General features: G+C 43.6%; 1 protein-coding gene and 2 non-coding genes across 3 annotated transcripts; 1 reads left to right on the plus strand and 2 right to left on the minus strand.

Moving 5' to 3' along the window:
• Positions 1–6,908: 6,908 nt before the first annotated feature.
• LOC115032909 (U6 spliceosomal RNA) lies at positions 6,909–7,012 on the minus strand. The gene has a single exon (XR_003838556.1). It is a non-coding gene; the product is annotated as a U6 spliceosomal RNA (small nuclear RNA).
• Positions 7,013–12,388: 5,376 nt separating this feature from the next.
• Rps29 (ribosomal protein S29) lies at positions 12,389–13,814 on the minus strand. Its single transcript, XM_021179566.3, has 3 exons — positions 13,672–13,814; positions 13,335–13,434; positions 12,389–12,480 (listed from the first exon to the last, which is right to left on the minus strand). Exons 1-3 carry the CDS (start codon positions 13,731–13,733, stop codon positions 12,472–12,474), a joined length of 171 nt encoding a protein of 56 aa, XP_021035225.1. The 5' UTR covers positions 13,734–13,814; the 3' UTR covers positions 12,389–12,471.
• Positions 13,815–13,969: 155 nt separating this feature from the next.
• On the plus strand, positions 13,970–14,269 carry LOC147001250 (signal recognition particle RNA). Its single transcript, XR_015045303.1, has one exon.
• Positions 14,270–23,472: the final 9,203 nt, after the last annotated feature.

Here is a 23,472-nt window from a genome sequence, read left to right on the forward strand (position 1 = left end):
TAAGCACAAAAACCATGTTCTGGGATGACACACTTCAGTTAACAAAAACAGCTAAAAGCAGAAGCAAAAAAAGAAGAGGAAAAAAAGCAAGGTTAGCACATTTAGAGACTTTCCCCAACGATGGACTTTGATGGATTCTGTCTTTGTTTTGGTTTTGACAGGTAGTGATATCTACGTGCTGAGTTTTACAGACTGAATGGTATTTCCACCCTGGGATCAGTTGTGCTAAGGTCTGGGCTGAAGCAGAGCATCCAACCACATGAGCAAAGATATCCAAGGATCGTGATTATCGTTTGAGGCTCTTTTTTTATGCTGGTTTAGAGAAGGAGTCTGGTTACTAGAAGTATAGCGAGGGTGGTTTTCTCTGTTTTGATTGGCAGATTATATCACATAGTCACTTTTTCTATTGTACATGTCCCTTTCTATTATCTGATTTTAATAATATGCATAGTCAATTATGCATAGGCATAAGATGGTAAGTAGAGGATTCTCCCTAAAAGTTTACTTGAAGGTGTAGTTTTTGCTTACTGCACATAAGCACTTAAGTAAGTTTTTGCTTACTGGCCAAAACCAGTTCAGGCCAGATCAGTCCACTCTATATGATGCTCAGACATAACTGGGAATATGATTGAATAGAAAATGTCAAAGTTTCATGGTCACTAAAAAGGTAAAAACGTATTCTATTTTTGAAGTCAGGTGTGTGCCCTGCTCAAGGCAGATGGGGAGCGGTGTTCCTAGGTTGCTAACAGATTGCTAGGAGCATCATTTAAGTGGGATGTAAAGGTCTGAGGCTGCCAAGTATGTTGTTAGAAAAGGAGGGTTGTTTATAAGCCAAATAAAGTGCAGTCCCAAGTTCTTACACTATTCTCTATGCTTTGCTGCTTTCAGAGAAGAGAGAGAGATAGGCACAGATAGATAGATAGATAGATAGATAGATAGATAGATAGATAGATAGATAGATAGATAGAGACAGACAGACAGACAGACAGACAGACAGACAGACAGAGACAACAACTGGGCAAACTCCACATTCTGCATCTCCATGTCTGATGACAAAGCACTCTTCAGGTCGCCAACTCCTTTCAGCCTTGATGACTGCAACAAACTGTCTCTTGGTCTGATTCCACTCCCTGTTGGCAACTTTCCTTGGCAAATATCTAATGGCTTTGGCATTTTAACAATTTGGGGTATACAAAACAACTTCAACTTTACAGGCTGTTCCAGTGTCTGGGATCCACACATGATCTGATCTTCTGGGATCTTCTGGGCTCCTCCAAAGGGCTGGCGTTACTTCTCCAGCTCTGCCTTTAGAAGCACTCCGGGATCTAGTTGACTCTACTCCCCTGCTGCTGCTATTCTTGGTGGACACCCCCATGGTGCTGGTATCTCCAATATTCTGGGGTCTTCTGCTGCAACTAGGCTTCACCAATAACCTCTCATAGGCTCTCTTCATGGTACCAAGCCTCAACTTCTTTTCATGACCCTTCAGTCATAGGCCATCAACTGCAAATGAGGCTGCACTTCACCAATGGCCTTCCCTGGCCTCTCACAATGCCAAGCCTCAGCTGCTCTCCATGACCCTTTCATACCTTCAAATCCAGTACCTACCTGGGTGGTTCTTACACATTACCAAGTCCAGCTGCAGCATGAGATACAACCTTGGCAATCTCTGGAACACAGCCTCTGTGCTCTCAGAAAACACTTCCCAGAAATTTTCACCTTTTGGCCTCTTCTTATCCCTGTTAATTTTTAGCTCCAGCCAACCAGCATCCTAGTAATCCCATCTATTCTTGACTCCAAAGCCAGAGTCACATGACCAAAGCTTCCAAGTTCTGCTGTTTGCTGGAGCTGGAACATGGTCCCTTGTTCTATTACATCCTCTGCTTCCTAAGCTTGGCTGCCCTGGAACTTGCTGCAAACTGACCTTGAAGTCAAAAGATATGCATGTCTCTGTCTCCTGAGTTCTGGGATTAAAAGTGTGTACCAACATGCCTGGACCTAAGCTTTTCTCTGCTTGGAACTTGCTCTGTCCCAGGCTGACCTTGAACTCAAAAGATATGCATGGCCGGGCATGGTGGCGCACGCAGAGGCAGGCAGATTTCTGAGTTCGAGGCCAACCTGGTCTACAAAGTGAGTTCCAGGACAGCCAGGGCTACACAGAAAAACCCTGTCTCGAAAAACAAAAACAAAAACAAAGATATGCCGGGCATGGTGGCGCACGCCTTTAATCCCAGCACTCGGGAGGCAGAGGCAGGCGGATTTCTGAGTTCGAGGCCAGCCTGGTCTACAAAGTGAGTGCCAGGACAGCCAGGGCTACACAGAGAAACCCTGTCTCGAAAAACCAAAAAAAAAAAAAAAAACAAAGATATGTATATCTCTGCCTCCTGAGTTCTGGGATTAAAAGTATGTACCACCACACCCGGACTTAAGCTTTTCTTCACCTAGAACTTGCTCTGTTCCAAGCTGGTCTTGAACTCAGAGATCTGCTTGCCTTTGTCTCCTGGGATTAAAGGTATGTACCACCATGGCCGGACCTAAGCTTTCCATGGCCTCTATTCCTCAAGATCTGGATCATAGACCTTCAGTATCCACATAAGCATTGGGTAGGCATGCTGGCCTACCCGTAATAGCAGTTCCTGAGTGGTAGAGACAGGGGATTGATCCCCAGAGCAAGCTGGCAGGCTACACTAGCCAAATTGACAAACACCAATCTTAAGTGAGAGTCCCAGCCTCCAAATATAAAGTGCAATCACAGAGGGTACCTGACATCAACCTCAGTCCTCCACACACACATTTACACACACCCAAACACAGAAGGGCACTTACTCACATGTGAATGCACGTACAGACATGTGCATATACCACACATAGGCATGAAAAAAAAAAGGACAGGAAGCAAAAGAAATAAAATAAAACTCCCCACAAAATAAGATGAACACTATACATAACAGCTATAACACAGAAAACCTTGGCCTTGCTGCCAGCCAGTCAAATTACAGCCACACAAGCTTATTAACAGAGCATCTTCAAGTCACTTAATCCCCACATGTCTCATTTTTATGGTCTATAAAACATACATTAACAGCTTCTGTCTGCGTGTCTGAGGATCGGTAGAGACAATGCATGTGAAACTGCTCTTACAACACTAAATAAATATAAAATCTTGCTGTTGCAAAATCTCAAGTCTGAAGATATCTTTCGAATACAGCATCGCAAAGAACACCCAGATGGGACAGTAGTGTTCTATTGTTTTGTTTTTGCTGTTTGTTGTTTTGAGACAGAGTCTCACTGTATAGCCATAGATGGCCTAGAACTTGCTATGTGGACCAGGCTGACCTCAAACTCACAGAGAACCTCCCCCTACCTGCCTCTTGCCTCTGGAGTGCACTGAAAAGCAGTGTCCTGGAGCAAGAGGAGAGTGACTAAATAACACCTTCTCCCTGTGAATCCTGGCTGGACAGCAACATGTCAACTACCGAGGGCAAAGGGCAGTTTTGAACCTCAAAACCTAAAATATCTGAGGGAGCTTACCTAAATCTCATGCCAACAATCCCAGTACTTTGAAGGCTGAGGCAGGAGGATTGCTGTGAATTCAAAGCCAGCCTAGGTCATATGATGAGCTCCAAGCCAGCATTGACTACAGAGTAATATCTTGTCCAAAAAAATAGTGGTGAAGGAGGAGGAGGAGGAGAAGGAGGAGGAGGAGGACGACAACAACAACAACAACAAGAACCAAGCTAAATCCTAAATCTTGCAATAGTAAAGCTTGGCTCATCCACCACTACACCACTAACCTACCCCTGCCTGGATTTCTCCAGGGTGTCATGCCAGTGGTCTGAACCAGCTCTGTTGTGGCTGCAATTCCAATTATGTGCTAGCTTCCACAGCCTTCTCCTTTTGCAGAGGACTGGATGTATCATCTGTAGTGAAGGTGCACACTCCGTCTTCAGGAATATTACTATGACTTAATCACCATCCGAGGAAAACCAATGCACAAGTGCCCTGTGACGTGAGCTCTGTGGTTAGGTGAACCCAGACCATGAGGAGAACAGGGCTCGGCCGAGGAAAATCAGTGAATAAGCGGGGAGAAACAGGTCCCGTTTCTTTTTTTGCCTCATTCTCTTATTGATCTGTCTGTGCTGCCTTGGATGTTTATCACGCCGTCAACCAGTCCTTTAATTTGCAATCTTGTTATTATTTAGGAAATAAAATGCAAACCTCCTTTAGCATTAATATAATGAGACGTTACTCTTTATGGAGAACCGTTAGGCGTTTTAGGAACCCATATATCTTTGGTTCCCGGGGAAAAGGCTTATTGATTTTTTTCTAGCGGCTGCTGTTAAGGCTTGAGATTTAGCAGTGGCGTCTCAGCAAGTCTACACAGGGGAGCTGTTTACACGATCCGCGTAATTACTATCAGGCTGCACGTGTGTGTCATGCTACTGGTACTTACAGCGTTATTAAACTAAGCCACTCTTTCTCTGCCTCGACACTTGAAATGTTAAACATGCCAATGGCGCGCCCTTCTGAATTTAGATTACACACAGTAGAAACTTACAAAGTGCGCTCTCTCTCTCTCTCTCTCTCTCTCTCTCTCTCTCTTTCTCTCTCTCTCTCTCTCTCTCTCTCACCTGCTGCTGTGTGGGACTGAGCATCTACTAGACCCTTGGACTTCCATTCACAGCTGCTACTGACCATTGTTGGGAGTTGGACTGAAGACTTTTGACTGAGCCGAGCTGCTTTTGGAGGATACAAGATAATGAAGATAATGACGGATATTTGTGAAATTACTGTGGTTTTATTCTTTTTACATTTGAGGGAACTATAGAAGAAAATTTTTATAATTAAGCTACCAATTTTAGTGACCTTCAGATGAAGATGCAGAACTCTCAGATGCTCCTGCAACATGCATTCCTGGATGCTGCCATGCTCTCACCTTGATTATAATGGTCTGAACCTCTGAATCTTTAAGCCAGTCTCAAATAAATATTGTCCTTATTAAAAAAAAAAAAAAGAAAAGAAACTTACAAAGTGGTCTCCTGAATATGGTCGTATCCGAATACATCTTCAAATAGATCAGTACAAGCCTATATCTCCAGGGGGGGGGGGGTGCAAGAAGAAAAAGGGCATGATGTTTTTCTCTCTGTAAAAGGGCTCCTCGCCCATTTCTCCAGAGACTTCTCCACTCTTCTTCCTTCCCTCAAGACTTCTGCAAGCCGCAGTCTTCCAATGGAAATGAATTCCTTTGCAATGTCTTTTTTTTTTTTTTTTTTTTTTTTCGTTTTTCGAGACAGGGTTTCTCTGTGTAGCCCTGGCTGTCCTGGCACTCACTTTGTAGACCAGGCTGGCCTCGAACTCAGAAATCCACCTGCCTCTGCCTCCCGAGTGCTGGGATTAAAGGCGTGCGCCACCACGCCCGGCTCCCTTTGCAATGTCTTAAGGATGCTGTGTGACTGTTACAAGATTATCTGCATTGTCTGGTAACACAGGTGCTGGTAGTCACCTAGACCAGTGGTTCTCAACCAATCTGCCTAATGCTGCGACCCTTTAATACAGTTCCTCATGTTGTGCTGACCCCAACCATAAAATTATTTTTTTTGCTACTTCATAACTGTTATTTTGCCACTATTATGAGTCATAATATAAATTTCTTAGTTTTCCTATGGTCTTAAATGACCCCTTTGAAGCTGGGCGTGGTAGCACATGCCTTTAATCCCAGCACTCAGAAGGCAGAGGCAGGCGGATTTCTGAGTTCGAGGCCAGCCTGGTCTACAAAGTGAGTTCCAGGACAGCCAGGACTATACAGAGAAACCCTGTCTCAAAAAAACCAAAAAAAGAAAAAAAAGACCCCTTTGAAAAAGTCGTTTGTACCCCAAAGGGTACTTGACCTATATGTTGAGATCCACTGATCTACGACAAAGCCACAGAGAAAGAGAAAGTAATAGTTTTATCCCTTCAAGTTGGAAGGAAGCCTGAGGTTGGGAATGCCCTAGCTGGAATGGCTGATGGATTTTACAGCATCCCTGGGCCCTCCCCTTCCTCCCGCTGGTCTTGTTTTGATGCTCACCCCTGTGCCTGCCTACAGTCTCGTCTCTCAGTGTCCGTGAACAAAAAGCCATCGTTTCCGGGAGCCCACACTTGCTCTCCTTGTCTACCTATGTCCCTCTAACTCTCCTTCAGTCTACAGCCAACTTCTTTTTTATATTATTATTATTCTATATTTTCTTTATTTACATTTCAAATGCTATCCCGAAAGTTCCCTACATCCTCTACCTGCCCTGCTCCCCTACCCACCCACTCCGACTTCTTGGCCCTGGCGTTCCCCTGCACTGGGTCATATAAAGTTTGCAATACCAGCCAGGTGTGGTGGCGCACGCCTTTAATCCCAGCACTTGGGAGGCAGAGGCAGGTGGATTTCTGAGTTCGAGGCCAGCCTGGTCTACAAAGTGAGTTCCAGGACAACCTGAGCTATACAGAGAAACCCTGTCTCCAAAAACAACAACAACAAAAAAGTTTGCAATACCAAGGGGCCTCTCTTCCCAATGATAGCCGAATAGGCCATCTTCTGCTACATATGCAGCTAGAGACACGAGCTCTGGGGGTACTGGTTAGTTCATACTGTTGTGGTTGCAGACCCTTTCAGCTCCTTGGGTGCTTTCTCTAGCTTCTCCATTAGGGGCCCTGTGTTCCATCCTATAGATGACTGTGAGCATCCACTTCTATATTTGCCAGGCACTGACATAGCCTCATCCGAGACAGCTATATCAGGGTCCCTTCAGCAAAATCTTGCTGGTATATGCAATAGTGTCTGGGTTTGGTGGCTGATTATGGGATGGATCCCCGAATGGGGTAGTCTCTGGATGGTCTATCCTTTCGTCTTAGCTCCAAACTTTCTCTCTGTAACTCCCAAAAATATGGAACGCTTCATGAATTTGCGTGTCATCCTTGTGCAGGGGCCATGCTAATCTTTGTATCGTTCCAATTTTAGTATATGTGCTGCCGAAGCAAGCGCTACAGCCAACTTCTAATGGCTGCAAGCTTGGTCTCATGACTTGACTGGAGCAAGTTTAAAAGCAAGTTCAGCCACACAGAAATGGGAAGGCCTGAGGGAAAAGAAAAAAAAAACAGGAATCCAGAAACAGAATAACTAGATGGTATGAAAAAGGATAGAAAGACAAGGATAACTGAAAGGACATGGAGTAAAGGATGGGGGTGTAGTTCAGTTGCCAGGGTGTATACATGAAACCCTGGGTTCATTCCACAGCTCATTATAAGCTGGATGATAGAGGCAAGAGGATCAAAAAATTCAAGTCTATCCTTGACTACACAGCGAGTTTGAGGCTAGCCTGGCCCAGAGAGCCCATCTCAATGAAAAAGGGTATTGAGGTGAGGGAACAGAAAAGAGGGGAGTCTAGTTGAATCCCCTCAGCTGAGAACCAAAAGTCCAACAAAACTAATAACACTTCATGTGAAGGTTTTAGAGATGATATGTTAATAAAATAGCAAAGAATTGCCCCACTTACTAAATGAGCATAGTTCCTAACTACATTCCAATTTATCCTTAAACACACAAACAAGTGTAGTTCCCAACCTATTCAAGGAAATGTCTTTTTGCAACAGAGACCATTACAGAAAACCACAACTGATCAAAATTCAGAGTTATGGAGTCTTGACTGACACAGCTATGACACAGCTCAGTCTTGACTGACACAGCTATGACACAGCTCCTTTACCTAAGGTTCAGAGAACATTGCAGAATATACATATCATATATTAATATATTCATATGTATCAGAGAACAATTATTAATAATGTTTATAGATGTCATATTATATATTATATTACATATACTGCATGCAATATCATATATATTTAAAAACATAGTGATAAACTATGCTTATTCTCTATGCCTATATGACCTCCAAATATGGCCTGTTTTCCTGATATTCTGGAAATCTTACAAATAGGGCTAAACCTTTGCTTATAGTTAAAATAAAAAAAAAATCCCCTGTAACCTAAGCATCTTCCCTTGTCAACTATAATCCCATACACATCAGGAACCTCCCTACAAGCTTCTTCACCAAAGAAGACAGGATTCCTTAGCAACCATTTAGCATGCAGTCAGAAGCCACCAGACACAACCTAAACAGCTCCTGAAGAGACACTTAAGTGCCACTCTCCTTCCCAAAGCTCATGGCCGTGCTCTGGGCTGTGGCTTTCTCTTCCCCAAAGCTCCTCTTTCTATAATCTGTTAAAAATGTCTTTTAATAAACTTCACCTCCATCCATACGAATGTATCCTAAATGTCTTTTCAGTGGAAAAGCCAGGATCTTGCTTTATCAGAGTGTGTGACTCTGTAAAAAATTCCTAGGGTGAATGGTGGCAGCTGGAGATCTCTGCTTCCCCACCCCCATCATGGACAATCTTTATCCAAAGGTGAAAGAAAATGTTGGTCAATTTTGGCAAAGGACACAGAATACTGAAATATGTTCTTTGGAGTCTTGGAGTAGAGTCCATTCGAAGTACAAAATTGTCACTTCCAGAAGTCACTTTTAATTCATTTCCCCAAGATCAGTGATTCTCAAACTATACAGGCATGCAGGGATGTTTGTATAGAGGTAAGAAACACTGGAGTACGTGAATGAAGAAATACCATGTGATTCTCAACTCTCTATATCAGATCTACCACCTGGGAGACTAGGCTCCAGGCAAGCCTGGGATGGGGGCATTGATTCGGTTGAGTGATATGGTAAGGCCCACTTACTGTGGGTGGCACCATTCCTTTGGATGGAATGAAAAAAAGAAAAGGACCTGAACCTAGCCTTCTTTCTAGCTGCTCCTGACTTCAGGTGTGCTGGGATCAGCTGCTTCAAGCTCCTGGCACCTTGTCTTTCCCACCATAATGGACTGTACCCTCAGTCTGAAAGAAGCAAGCCCTTTCTCCAATAAGCTGCTTGTGTCTAGGTGTTTTCTTATAGCAACAGGAAAAGGAACTAGGACAGTGCTACAGGCTTCAAATGCAAGCCCAGTAGTTTAAAAAAGATTTCATTAGCAGGGTGTAGTGGCACAGACCCTAGATCCCAGCACTCAGGATCTCAGTGAGTTTGAGGCCAGTATGATCTATGTAGGGAACTCCAGGGCAGCCAGGGCTATAATGGTGAGACCCTGTCTCCACAAAAATAAAATAAACCATAATATGTGTGTGTGTGTGTGTGTGTGTTGGGTACTCTTATCAGGCTCTAGATGATGTAGAAATAAGATCCCTGCAAACCATACTTAGAGGAACCATTGAAATAACAATCGGGGCTGGAGAGACGGTTTAGCAGTAAGAACACTTAATGTTCTCTCAGAGACTAGAGTTTGCTTCCCATCACCCATGTGGAGGCTTTCAACTATATATGTAAGTCCAGCTCTGGAGACTCCTATGCACTCATCTGCTCTATGTGCACCTGAGCACATCTGCTCATACCGGCCCCCAACATACATACACACACACACACACATGCACATATTTATAGAGTTTGTGTGTTTGTGTGTGTGTGCAAGAGATGGCTCAGTGGTTAGGAGCGCTTACCCTTCTTGCAAAAGGCACACAGGTCCTACACATATTGGGCAGCTCACACACAACTACCTCTAAATCTGCTGCAAGATCCATGGGGGTCAATGACCCCTGACCTCCTGAGCACCTGCACATGCACAATGCCCTCACACAGACACAGAATGGAATGTAAAATAATTTTTAAACCAAATAATTTTTCCAAATACCAGCAATAGTTATCCTGGAATTGAGAAATTCTAGAGCCCTTAGGCCTAAGTGTTTGATCTTTTTGTCTTGCAGAGGTTAGACATGATCACATAGAATTTGGGTAACAAAGGAAACTAGCAAAGGACATCAGAAGGACACTAGAAAGAAGGCACTGTCGGAGCCTTCCTCGGTTAGCCTGAACTAAAACATTATGCAGAGACAGTCTAGGAGGTCTCCATCAAATTCCTCCCTTCAGAGCTCAGGGAGTCCCAGGGATGAGGAGGCAGGAAGAGTATAAGAGTCAGAGGGACAGGAAGATTCCAGAACAAGGTCTCTAAGTCAATGAAGCAAGGTTCACATCAAATGAGCTCACAGGGACTGAAGGAGCAAGCAGTGGCCCTACCTGAGTCCACACCAAGTCCTCTGGGTATTATAGATATTAGCTTAGTATTTTTATGGGACTCCTGATTGTGAGACAAACATCTCTACTGAAAGATCTGGAGGGAAGAGGTGGGGAGGAACTCAAGAGGTGTGGATAGAGAGAAAACTACAATTAGGATCTATTGTATGAGAAAATAATCTTTCAATAATAAAAATACCCCATGTCTAATAGAGTCCTTTTTCTTTCTTTTCTTTGTTCTGAAGACAGGGTATCTCTACTCGCATGTTTTTCTGTGAATGAAACCATATTACATACACACTTCCCTAGTTTTTACTGCTAATTATTTCTCGGCTAAGACTACAAATATTTACTAAAGCTCTCCATTGCAGATAGTCATTCATAGTTTAGTGGCAAGAGCGGTTTTCAAACAACTGCCTGGTTCAAACTTCAGGTTATACTATCCCTGTGTCTGCTGAATACATTCATAAAATGGGGATTCGTCCTCAGTTACAGAAAAGGTACTATTTGAGTCACCCCAAAACTCTTGTTGAAACCCTAAACCCCAAGGTGATTTTAGGGAAGCAATAAGGCCTATATGGAATGTTAATCTGGAGGTTAAGAAGTAGGTCTTTGAGTGTGCTATGACTGTTATGAGCTCATGGTATCAGACCCAAGGTCTAGTTCAGTTTTGTCTCTTTTGGGAAGAGCAGTCTTCTCAGCTATGTAACGAGGATCATGTCTACTGAAAGGGACTCCAATTCTTGAAAAGGAAACATCTGTAAAGCCCTTCACATAGCATCTAGCACAGAACAAATCATAAACCATTTCTACTTAGTCCCACTCAACCCTAGTAGAGTAGCCAGAACCTTTCCACAGCAGGCTTCCCTCCAATATCATGGGGTTGGAACTGGCTAATTTCCCAGATTTTCTGTATATTTGTTCAAATGACTTCTTACCCATCCTCAGCATGCAACAAGCACATCCCACAATCCAAAAAACAAAAACCTTACAGCCTCCTGGCTGAAATAAGAGCTTTCCTAGACACTTCCCTGACAGCAACTGAGGCATAGTTTTGATTTTGTACAAAGACTGGCCTCCAACTTACTCAGCCCAAGCTGTCCTTGAACACTTGATCCTCCTGGCTCCACCTACCAAATACATGAACCAGCCGGGCGTGGTGGTGCACGCCTTTAATCCCAGCACTCGGGAGGCAGAGGCAGGCGGATTTCTGAGTTCGAGGCCAGCCTGGTCTACAAAGTGAGTGCCAGGACAGCCAGGGCTACACAGAGAAACCCTGTCTCAAAAACAAACAAACAAACAAACAAAAAAACAAATACATGAACCACATCTAGATTATATATCAAAGGCCAAGATGAATTACTATGAAACTTATAAACTTTAGATTCGGAACCCTTGTTCCCATGAGCTTTTGGCCCACCAGCAAAAACTAATTGAACTGGCTAACATCCAGTCAGCTCAGGCTGAGATGGCTCTGAGGCTAAGAACACTGGCTGCTCTTCCAGATTTCCCAAATTCAATCCCTAGCAACATGGTGGCTCATAACCATCTATAGTGTAATCTCCTGGCATGTAGACATGCATGTAAATAAATCTTACTTTCCCAGTCACATCTAAGTCAGATGCACTCAATATTGCTCACTCCCTGCTTGGACCAAATCCCATACTTGTTGATCCATGTAGCCCAGGCTGACCTGGACTTAAGGCAAAACCTTCAACTCTTGCTTCTCCTGCCTCCACCCTGAAGGCTAGGATCAGTGGCATAAACCACACTGCTGTTTAGATTTCCACCTTCATCCTGCTTTGCTAAACTCATAAGTCTTTAAGTATACTCACTCAGATGAGAGCTGAAGGTAACAGCCTTTATACTCTGTATACAGTTCCCACTCTACTGCACTCCAATTTTAACAAGCATTTCTAGAAAGCTGTACTGGTTGTCACAGGCATTCAAAACCAAGCACATCAATACTGACTCCTGTTCAAACCTGTCTTCAGTCCTGCCAACAGCAATTCTTCACTAGCTCCAGTCAAAACCCTTGGGATTCTCACTACTCGTACCTTCCCCTAGTTAACTAACTACCCAAACCACTCCAACCTGTGCCACCCAAGATCACCTGGGAGGTTCTATAATTAGGTTCTATAACTGTCTTGGTTCCATTTCCTCTTGCCTCAAACTCATTTTTGCCTCAGCTTGCAACTCTACATCTTTGCTTCCCTTCTCTAAACAAAACACACACACAGGAATTAAAGTTCTTCACATTTTTATTCTTTGTGCACAAAGACCAGCATGATCCATTCCACTTGGTAGTCAGTCGAATCAAGGTGGCTTAGTCCAACTGAAAGAAAAAAAACAACAGAGTTTATTACTTAGTGTGTGACTCTGGCATTTATTTCCACTGGTTCCCCCTAATTATTCCCCAATACAATACCACCCAAAATTACATCAACCATGTCACGAACTCCGGAGTTACTAAATAGCCCGTTTCTGCAGTTCATCTTAACCTGAAAAAACTTGGACCAGAGGTGGGAGGAACCAATCCTGATCAAGTCTCTAAACTGTAATGCTAGGCTTACAGTAATTATTTGATAAATAATGTAAATCTGAGCTTAAAACTCTCTGCTGCACCTCAGAGAGCAGTGTCAAATATCATGCAGGCCCATTAAACACAAGTTTATTTAAAACTGGTCCTACAGCTGGGTGTGATGTACACCTTTAATCCCAGCAGAGGATCTGAGTTCCAGGATAGCCAGGGCTACAGAAAAACCCGGTTAAAATACTTAAAAAAAAAAAGGTACAAATAAAAAGCAGGTGAAATATATATATACATATATATATATGTATATATATATGTATATATATATATAGGGGTTTTGACCCAAAAAGGAGACTTTTGAGACGTCAACCTTAGAACAAATAAAAAGCCAAAACCTTGGGTAAAACATAGCAGTGTGTTCACTAGATTCACTTAGGTTTCGGCGTGTTACGTTTAGGGCTCTTCCCAATATGATCAAACATCCTGGGCCAGAAATTTAAGACACGTATTGGGTTAGGAATATTCAGTTACTATGTAGAAACTGTACCACCTGACACCTAAATCTGACCAGGCATTAAACCCTTCACCCTTCCCGTTTGGAACTCTTAAACACTCCGCTGTGTGCATCGTGGACCGCAGCGACCGACCGCGCGTACCTTAATGAAGCCTATGTCCTTCGCGTACTGCCGGAAGCACTGGCGGCACATGTTCAGCCCGTATTTGCGGATCAGGCCGTGGCGGTTGGAGCAGACGCGGCTGGGAGGAGGGAGGACAAGGAGATGGCCTTAATGGAGGCCCCACAGAAAGGTACAGGATTCCTCAACGTCCCCCACCACCCGCAGCAGGGCCCGCCCGGCCCGGCCTAGCTAAGCCCGTAATGGCGACGGCAGCACCGAACGCCCTGCGCGCCGCCCGCGGGCCTTAAATTTCCGACACCCAGCCACCAACAATGGCCCTTCCCTCTAACCGCGGTCGCCACAACCCGCTCCTCACCAAGAGCGGGAACCCTGGCCGAACTTCCGTGGGTGACTCCAGTAGAGCTGCTGGTGACCCATCTTGCCTTCAGACGACCAACGAGGAGAAAGGAACGAGTCGGCTCGCGCAGGCGCTCTTCAAAGTTCTTTGGAGCCACACTCTACCCAGAATACAACGCTAAGACGTGACGCGTACGCCGTGCGACAACATTGGTCCGCGTGCTCTGAGTGACATTTCTAAGGCTGGCTGGGCGGGCACCGTGGGTGACGTCACGGCCCTCTGAAGCTCTAGTATCTCCCCGCCGCCCTCAGCGCTCGCCGGGCGCGGTGGCGCACGCCTGTAGTCCCAGCTACTCGGGAGGCTGAGGCAGGAGGATCGCTTGAGTCCAGGAGTTCTGGGCTGTAGTGCGCTATGCCGATCGGGTGTCCGCACTAAGTTCGGCATCAATATGGTGACCTCCCGGGAGCGGGGGACCACCAGGTTGCCTAAGGAGGGGTGAACCGGCCCAGGTCGGAAACGGAGCAGGTCAAAACTCCCGTGCTGATCAGTAGTGGGATCGCGCCTGTGAATAGCCACTGCACTCCAGCCTGGGCAACATAGCGAGACCCCGTCTCTTTTTGGACACTTAACATCAATATTAACATTATTCTCACTTTCTTTTTAATTCACCCTTTTCTCATATAATACATTCCAACCTTAATCTTTTACATTGTCTTTTAACTCAAACGTTCGCTTACAAACGTGTTTTTTCCTTTACTCACTACTGACACCTACTGGCGTGAAATTATATGACAGCTTAAGTCAAGTGTAATGAGTAAGAGTCAACGATAGGGGCCTCTTATTAAATCTTTTGACCTCATATACTCCTCCAAAAAAATATCCACATCATTCCATGGATGGAAAATAGGGTCATACGTATATGTGAGTATATCACCCTTGATATCTAAATATAATCGCCTATATTTACTTTTCATTTGTTTTTGTAACACTGTTTTAACAAGGCTGGCCCAAGACTCTATTTTGCCCATAATAGACTCACACTCCCTATCCTAATGTCTCAGGCTCTAATAATGGGCTTGCTTGTGCCACCAAACGCAGTTTAAGTGGATGAATATGAAGAAAAGTAATATAAAATAAAAGTTGTTTTCATCAGACATTTTGATAGCAAAACAAATAACGACAAGCTTCAAAAGACAAATTTCTAAAAAATAAAACTAAATCAAATAAAAATAAAACCCTAAAATTGCACAAAGCCCTGCCCCCTGAAATAAAAGCTTTAACTAGATCTAGAATGTAGCAGAGTACAATTAAGAAAAAAAGCCTTTTGTAGAAGATTTTTAATAGGAAATTTAAAGAAAAACTTTAAAGTATGCTACTTCAAAATTTTGGTAGACAATCCTTACCCAATTATTTCATAATAAAAGAGTCACAGATTTAAAGACCAGATATAAATTAATGTCTGTTGTCAAAGTCTTCAAATCTAGTCGTTTACACAAACACACACACACACATATACACATATACAAACACACACACAACACCATGATTCTCTCACCCTTTCAATTCCAGTTCAGTTGTTGTTCTTGTTGTTGATCTATCTTTCTATCTTGCTTTGATAACATGTAATACAACTAAACAAACGGAAGAACACAGGCTATGATGGTACTGTTGCTAGACAGAGTAAGAAGATACCGATGCTGAAGGACACAGCTCACTGGTGTCTTATTTTTCCTCTCATCAATCAGTACCTGTTACTATTAGTGGGATCACTGCTTTGCCAAAGCAGGTAGCCATGCCCTTCCTGGCTAGCCAGGCCTTCTGGAAGAGTCTGGCTAGACTGCTCATTGCCTTTTCTTGGGATCCAAAGAGCATTTGTGTTTTTCTAGCTACTCCTGAGAGATTGGCTAGCATCATGACAATACATTTCTGCCAGGGGCTAGTGAGATGGCTCAGTGAGTAAGAGCACTGACTGCTCTTCCAGAGATCCTGAGTTCAAATCCCAGAAACCACATAGTGACTCATAACTACTTATAATGAGATCTGACGCCTTCTTCTGGTGTGTCTCAAGACAGCTATAGTGTACTTATGTATAATAATAAATAAATATTTAAAAAAATAAGTTTCTGCTAATCTGGAAATTAGATTTCTGCAGATTTGAGTGTACACATCTACCAATTTACTGATAGTTGCCAAACTTTGATTTATTATATTGGATCAACATCATTAAGAGTTAAAGTCCCAACCTTTTTTTTTTTTTTTAAGGAAGAGGGGGTTGCTAAAGGTTGAATCTAAGATCTCACACTTGCTACCCAAGCACTACCACAGAGGTCAAACTTTCCACTGCTTTCAGTGACAATCAGTGTTTTCTGTGCTCTTAGACAGCGTCGAGCTTGAGGTAAAACCAGATAGAAAACCAATCCCAGCTGGGTGAGGAATGAATCCCAATATCTGAGAGGTAAAATCAGGAGAGTCTCTGAGCTGGAGGTCAGCCAGGGATACGTAGTGAGACCCTGTCTCAAAAGTCAATTTAATTTAACTTAGAAATAAAATTTCAGGAATGCCAAAACCAGTTAATGAAGCTCAGATTAAGTCCTGTTTCTTGGCCAGGTGTTGAAGTTCACTCCTCCAATCCCAGTATTCAGGATCTGAGCTGAGGCAGGCAGATCTCTGCGAGTTGGAGCTTGGTACACAGAGCAAGTTCCAGGCCAGGTAGGGCTGCTTAGTGAGACCCTGTAAAAGGAAAAAAAATCTTTCTTGAGTCAGAGATGGTAGTGCATTTGGGAGGGCAAGGCTAGAAGATCTTGATCAAAGCCAACTGGGCTATAAAGCATGTTGTAGGTTAGCCTGGGCTATCTTTGATGGTGGGGGTGGTGGGGGGGTGCTTCCTAGAAGAACTACTAACTATAAAATATGTCTTACTTAAGGTTCTCCAAAAGACAGAATCAATAGGATACGTGTGGGGAGATGGATACCTAGATATTGCTATCCATATTGGTAAGGGAATCTGTCATAAAAATTGGCTCGAATACTGCAAGGGAGAAACCTTCAGATGCTAGTAGCTTGGCTCAGTTCACATCCAAGGCTTCAGAACCTGAAGGTTTGGCAACTGAGGGTTTCCTGTCGCTAAAGTACTAGAAAGATCATCGATGACCACCCCTCCTGGAGCCTGCCCACACTCAGTCTTCTCCCACTTAATCTAGTCATTCATAAGTCTTCTCTAGAAACACCCGCACAGGCGCCCCCAGAAGTCGTGATGTAATTAACCCTTTAGGTGTTCCTTTTTTCCTTTTTCTTTTTTTCTTTTGTTTTTTTTTCTAGACAGGGTTTCTGTGTTGCTGGGATTAAAGGCGTGCGCCACCACTCACCCCCCAACAGTACTTCTTAGTCCAGTCAATTGACATCCAAAATTGACCATCACACTACGTGTTTCTTTTATTTATTTATTTTTTTATTTTTTTTTTTTTTTGGTTTTTCGAGACAGGGTTTCTCTGTATAGCTCTGGCTGTCCTGGAACTCACTCTGTAGACCAGGCGGGCGTCGAACTCAGAAATCCACCTGCCTCTGCCTCCCGAGTGCTGGAATTAAAGGCGTGCGCCACCACGCCCGGCACACTACCTGTTTCATGCAAAGTGTTTTAAAGAAATTCATTTTAGTGAGGAATCATGTACATGCTAATGTACAGCATCAATTTTTAAATTAAATTTATTATTTATTTCATATATATGTATAGTGTATTTATATCATTTCCCCCTTCTCTCTCCCCACCTCATAGCCCATTTAATTATTACTGTCACATACATGACCAAGCCTGCTCAGTCAACAGGGTCTTGAGGGAGGGAGTGAAGATTAAAGAAAGACAATTAGACAACACTATAGTATGACTCCAGCAAGGACTAAAGCAAGTTTATTTTTTCTCAAGCTGCTTTTATACATGCAAAGGTAGGGGCAGTTCTAGGTCAAGGAACAAACAAGGCAATAAACAATGTCCCCCCAGCACTCAGGAGGCAGAGGCAGGCGAATTTCTGAGTTTGAGGCCAGCCTGGTCTACAGAGTGAGTTCCAGGAAAGCCAGGACTACACAGAGAAACCCTGTCTCAGAAAACAAAAAACAAACAAACAAACAAACAAAACCCAACCAAACAAACAAACAAAAACAATGTCCCATGATCACTGTTTCTAGGGATTCTTCAGCTGTATTTATCTGGAGCCTACTTCCTGTCCTAGCCCAAAATCAAATATCCTTGCCCATATCCTTGAAGAGGCACCAAGAGCTCTCCACACATCTACATTTAAGTGAATGTCTAAACACAATCTGTTGGATCCATTTGTAGTTGCCTATGTGTGAGTGTTTTCAGGGCAGGCCACTTGAGATGGAGGACCATTGAGAGGACCCAGGCCTGAGGAAGACTCTTTAAGCAGTCATTAATTCCCTGGTGGCTCTCCCTCCAGTGTGCCCTTGTGAGATTTTCTCCATTCCCACTGTCATGTCAACTGCTGCTGTCCTTGTTGAGATCTGCAGGGTTTCTGTTTCACGGGTGCAGTTTTCCTGGAGGCAAATGTGCTTGTCCTTGGACCCTTACAATCTTTCTGAGACGTTCCCAGAGGCTTAGGTGTAGTGGTTATATTGAGGATGCATTGAAATGTGTCAGTTGGGGCTGGGCGTACATTCCCACAGTCTGTAGATGTCTTCATTTTGTGCCTTCCTGTAAAGGCCTCTATCTGCTCCTAGATCTTTGATGAAGGGTGGCAGTTAGGCTTGTCTTTGGTATGCAGCTAAGTACACAGAATGAAGTTAGGAATTATACTGTTTTAGGAAGGTGGTGGTAGTTGGTTCTGTCTAAGATCCATGACCACGATAGCCAAGGGTAATTGGCTAAGTTTCCAGTATCAGACAGGATTTTTGCCACAGACCCTTTTGGTCCCTTTGAACAGACCTCTGGTCACAGGTGGGCAAGGAGTCGGTGGGAATTGACAGACAGACTCAACGGGAGGGAGTGTGGATCTGAATGTAATTTGTCAAATCGAGCATCAAACTTTTTATACAGAAGAAAATAGGGAAGTTGGGTGACACACCGGCAAGGTACAAAGAGGTTACTGGATTCTTACACAAAACAGAGGAATGCAAACACGGAAGGACTGGCAGGAAACAACTGGGATAAAATTCAGTGTTAACAACTGGGATCAAAAACAGCTCCACCTAAGGCCCACTTAATCTTAGAAGCCAGGGGCAAGGGCTTCGGGCCCTTGCCATAGTTCTTACTCTAGTCTATTGTATAGTCCACCTTCCCCCTAGGCCATTGTAAATACTTGTGTATGCGTGTAAATCAGCTATCTATAGTTCTAAGTCTCTACTCTGGTTCCTCTTTAGGTCACAAACTTCCTTCTTCCTAGATAATGGTAAATTTCTGTGTAGGGCAGTGATTTAGCTATCCATGCCCAAGGTCGTATCAAGGACTGCCTAGAATCTAACTTAGCTATATGTCAAAATATCAATCCTTAGGAGCACTTGTAATAAAGCAATATTAAGGGAAAGCACACAGATCTGTTTACCAACTAAAGCAAGGGCATTGGAGCATTCTTTATACAGGATGCCACAATTCCAGGAGACTATGTTTCCGTGAACTTTTCGCCTCCAGACAGCGCCCAGGTTTTCAGGGCCTGTCGCGCTTGTCAGTGGAGTGGATGTAGCAGATTTTCTTCCTTCTCCAGTGGGCCCCCTTGTCCAATTAGACAGCTGTTCATTATCCCCAAGATATAAGGGTCACTACTGTACCTTTTGGGATGGCTTGATAGCCATGTGGAAAATTTCAAGTTTATGTAATTTTTATCTATTTGAAAATTACTGCTTTTAAGTTTGTGTGTCATGTGATTGTGTGCATGTGTGTGAGGGAGAGTCCTTAAGAAAGTCGTAGAGTCACTAGGGTTGTAGCTTAATGTGGTACAGTACTTGCCCAGCTGCCCCCAAGCCCGAGGTGAAACACCCGATTCCTTTCACTGGTTTTTCTTTTTGTGGTAGTCGTTGTTATTGAAAAGAAACTGTTTCCCGGTGATGCTTTTATCATTTCACATTTGATTTTAAAACTTAACTTAAAACTTAATTTGAAGTTTACTCTTCTGCCCCACCTTCAGGGTAGAGGGAGAATGAATCAGAAGGGAGACCAGATGTCTCTCTACTTATTCAGTGAATGTGGGTTCCAGATGAGCCTGCTCTGCTTGTTAAACAAATAGCACAGGTTCCTATCATTTAAATAGCCTACCTACATGTGCTGTTGATTTACCCTTTCTGAAAATATGCTTTCCTAGGTCTTGTAGATAACACTGATAACTGAGAGCCCAGGAAGCCTGTGGTCTAGAGGTTAAGATATGCATAAATAACCATAGCTCGGTATAGGTATAGTAGGGTTCAAGGTGCTTGTGTTCCAAGATAAAGGACTGCCTCAATGGGACACATGGTTGAAAATAAATTTAAACACAACTTATTGACAGAGAGAAAGCACTCCTGAGACTGGGAGTCTGGAGCAGGTCTTTGCTTTGCTACTTTGAGGGTTCTTCTTTTTCCCACCCTTTACCCCCCGACTTTTACTCCCTAGAGGAGAGAAACAGAGAGAGAGAGAGAGAGAGAGAGAGAGAGAGAGAGAGAGAGAGAGAGAGAGAGAGATCCCTGAATCTAATTTCTTTCTTGTTTCTTATTTGAGCACTGCTACTAACAGACTGCAACCAACCCTCCTGAAAGACCAACCACCACCCACCCTGCCTCTCAGGGCTCTAGCATTTATTAGACCCTCTGAAAAGTTCCCAGAATTCCAAATGTTACACAACCACAGAAACTATCCACAGCTGGCAAAACCAGGCCTCTGCTAGAACACAAGGCAAATCATAGTCAGGTGCTGCAGACAGTCTGAAACAGCCCCATATCCCTACACCTGGGATTAAAATGAAAGTATATTCTTCTAATATTTTTGTGGGTCTTTTTTTTTTGTCTGTCTTCATTTATTATGTGCACAGCGTTCTGCCAGCATGTATCCTTGCAGCCCAGAAGAGGGTACCAGATCTCATTACAGATTTTTTTTTTTTAAGATTTATTTATTGATTATATGTAAGTACACTGTAGCTGTCTTCAGACACACCAGAAGAGGGAGTCAGATCTCTTTAGGGATGGTTGTGAGCCACCATGTGGTTGCTGGGATTTGATCTCTGGACCTTTGGAAGAGCAGTCGGGTGCTCTTACTCACTGAGCCAACTCACCAGCCTATTACAGATGTTTTGTGGGTGATGAGAATTGGACCCAGGTCCTCTGGAAGAGCAACTAGTGCTCTTAACCTCTGAGCCATCTCTCCAGCCCTATTTCTGTGTTTTGTTTGTTTGTTTGTATTTTGAGCCAGGGTTTCTCTGTGTAGCCTTGGCTGTCCTGGAACTCACTCTGTAGATCAGACTGGCCTTAACTCAGAAATCCACCTGCCTCTGCCTCCCAAGTGCTGGGATTAAAGGCAGGCGCCACCCCTGACTTGCCTGTTTGTTTATTTAAAGAAACCAAAATTCCAGAAGTGTCTCTACAGGAGTGGGCCAGGGAGCTGAGTTAAAAAGGGATATGAGCTAGCTGTCCTAGTTCTCTTACACAGCTGGGTGTCTTTCCCAAGTCTGTACCACAGGGCTGTGTCTGCTCTTGTTGTTAGGTCCATGAGGCCCAGGCCAGGAAGGCTTCTGGTCTCTGGGCAGGGAGTCTTCTTCCATTTGTTATCTGAAGCTCAAGCCGGCAAGGGCTTCCAATCTTTGTCAACTGACCTCCGTCTCCAGCTCCTACTAGCTACACACCACAGTGAGTGATGTTGATTCCAGGGCAAAGATGAGAAAAACAGTCAGAGAAATTCATTTTATTATCATTTGGATGCCCTCTATGCCAGAAACCCAGGAAAATAAATACAGAAATTATTTCAGCCTAAAACCTCTATTGACTCTAACCTACATATATTGAAGTTGCCTAATGTCTTACTGAACCAAAACCCTTATGTTCTTGACTGCTTTGCATTTCAGAAACATGTTGTTAAAATTACAAGTTTCATGCAAGATTTAAATTCTAGCTCTCAAATATACCTAGTGTACATTTAATGCAACTGTAATACTTTAGGAAAGTGTTCTATTTTCGATCTCTACTATTATCCACCCAAATACCGAAAATAGGTAATTTATGAAGCCTAGTGGTCCTTGAAAAATTCTGGTTTGCTTAAATATAATTTTTTCTTAAGCCTGAGAATGCTGCTAATAAATGTTTTGATGTGCCGGGCTGTAGTGGTGCACACCTTTAATCCCAGCACTTGGGAGTCAGAGGCAGGAGAATTTCTGAGTTTGAGGCCAGCCTGGTCTACAAAGTGAGTTCCAGGACAGCCTGGGCTATACAGAGAAACCCTGTCTCGAAAAACCAAAAAATGAATAAAATAAAATAAAAATAAATAAATGTCTTGATGCTCTGTCAGGGAGCAGATGTCAAGTCTGAATAAATAAAATAAATGTTTTGATGCTCTGTCAGGGAGCAGATGTCAAGTCTGAGCAGAGCTTCAGATGACAATGCCTGGAGAAAAAAATGCTAAGCAACCAAAAAAAAATATGAATGTGTAAGAGAATTTTTTTGTGGTGGGGTGCAAATTGATTGTCTTTGCCGATCTCCTGAATACGTGGTTTTGAGGATGTGAAACTAACACGGATACAATTCGCCATGCTATATGTAAACAGGGATGTCCGTTGGAGGCTAAATCATAATTTTTAATTTTGCCACGGTTAAATTGAAAATTGGTATTTCTGAACGCCATTTCACAATTGCAAATGTGTAACTTGTATTAATTGTTTACTACAAGGTACGGCAAAGGGGGTTCTAATGCACCACTTCACCTTCCCTAGCCCGGGCTAGATAGATAGATAGACAGACAAATAAACAAACAAACAAGTAAGTGTCGCTGAGCAATTTTGTAGCTTTTACTTGAAAGTTGATACCGAGCACATTGAAGGTAAGACAACCAGATGTGTGCAGTGTTGTTTTTGTTTGTTTGTTTTTTGCTTTTAACAAGACTGAACATCCTTTATATATTTCTGATATACATTAATAATCTTATACATTTAACTAAATCTAACAGTGGCAAAGTGTTTTTTTGTTTTGTTTTATTTTTTTATTTCTTTTGTGTTTTTTTTTAATCGTTTTTTTTAACATATTCACTTACATATTACATCCCGCTCACCCCTCCCACAACTCTTCCCCCATCCCCTCACTCCCCTTCTCCTCTGACCCGGTGTGGGGGCCCCCTGGGTATCTCCCACCGCCTCGGGGCTCAGTAAATGAGGCGTGAATGTGGGTCTCCGCCGTCTTTCCAAGGCTGACCATGGCTGCAAAGTAAAGTTTGCAATGCCCAGCAAGAATGCTTTCTCGCTGGGGTGTGGGTCTATAAACAAGGTGACACCAGCCTTCCAGCTATCCCCATCCCCGGGTCCGCTGGCCTCTAGCAGAGGGCGCGGGAAACACCAGGACCAGCAGCACACACCCGCACCTACCACGCCCCCAGCTAAGGACATGGTACCCTCGGCGGCCGCCTGTCCGAAAACAGAGGACAAATCCTCCAGGCGCGACCGAGTACGCAGAGGTTCTGTCATTAAAAGTTAAATAATGCTAAAAAATGGGCATTCCACCATTCTTCGTGGAAACTGGAGTGGGACTCCGAGAGGCCACAAAGCCGATGGGTTTAGGCGCACCATGGACACCTCTATCGCGAGGACCCCCCCGGCAGTCCTGACAGGCGGGAGGCGCCAAGTTTTAAAGCCTGCGGGCCAGCGGGCG

The sequence above is a fragment of the Mus caroli genome, unplaced genomic scaffold, assembly GCF_978045245.1.
Source record: "Mus caroli unplaced genomic scaffold, Mus_caroli_1 scaffold_14, whole genome shotgun sequence".
NCBI classification, from domain to species: domain Eukaryota; kingdom Metazoa; phylum Chordata; class Mammalia; order Rodentia; family Muridae; genus Mus; species Mus caroli.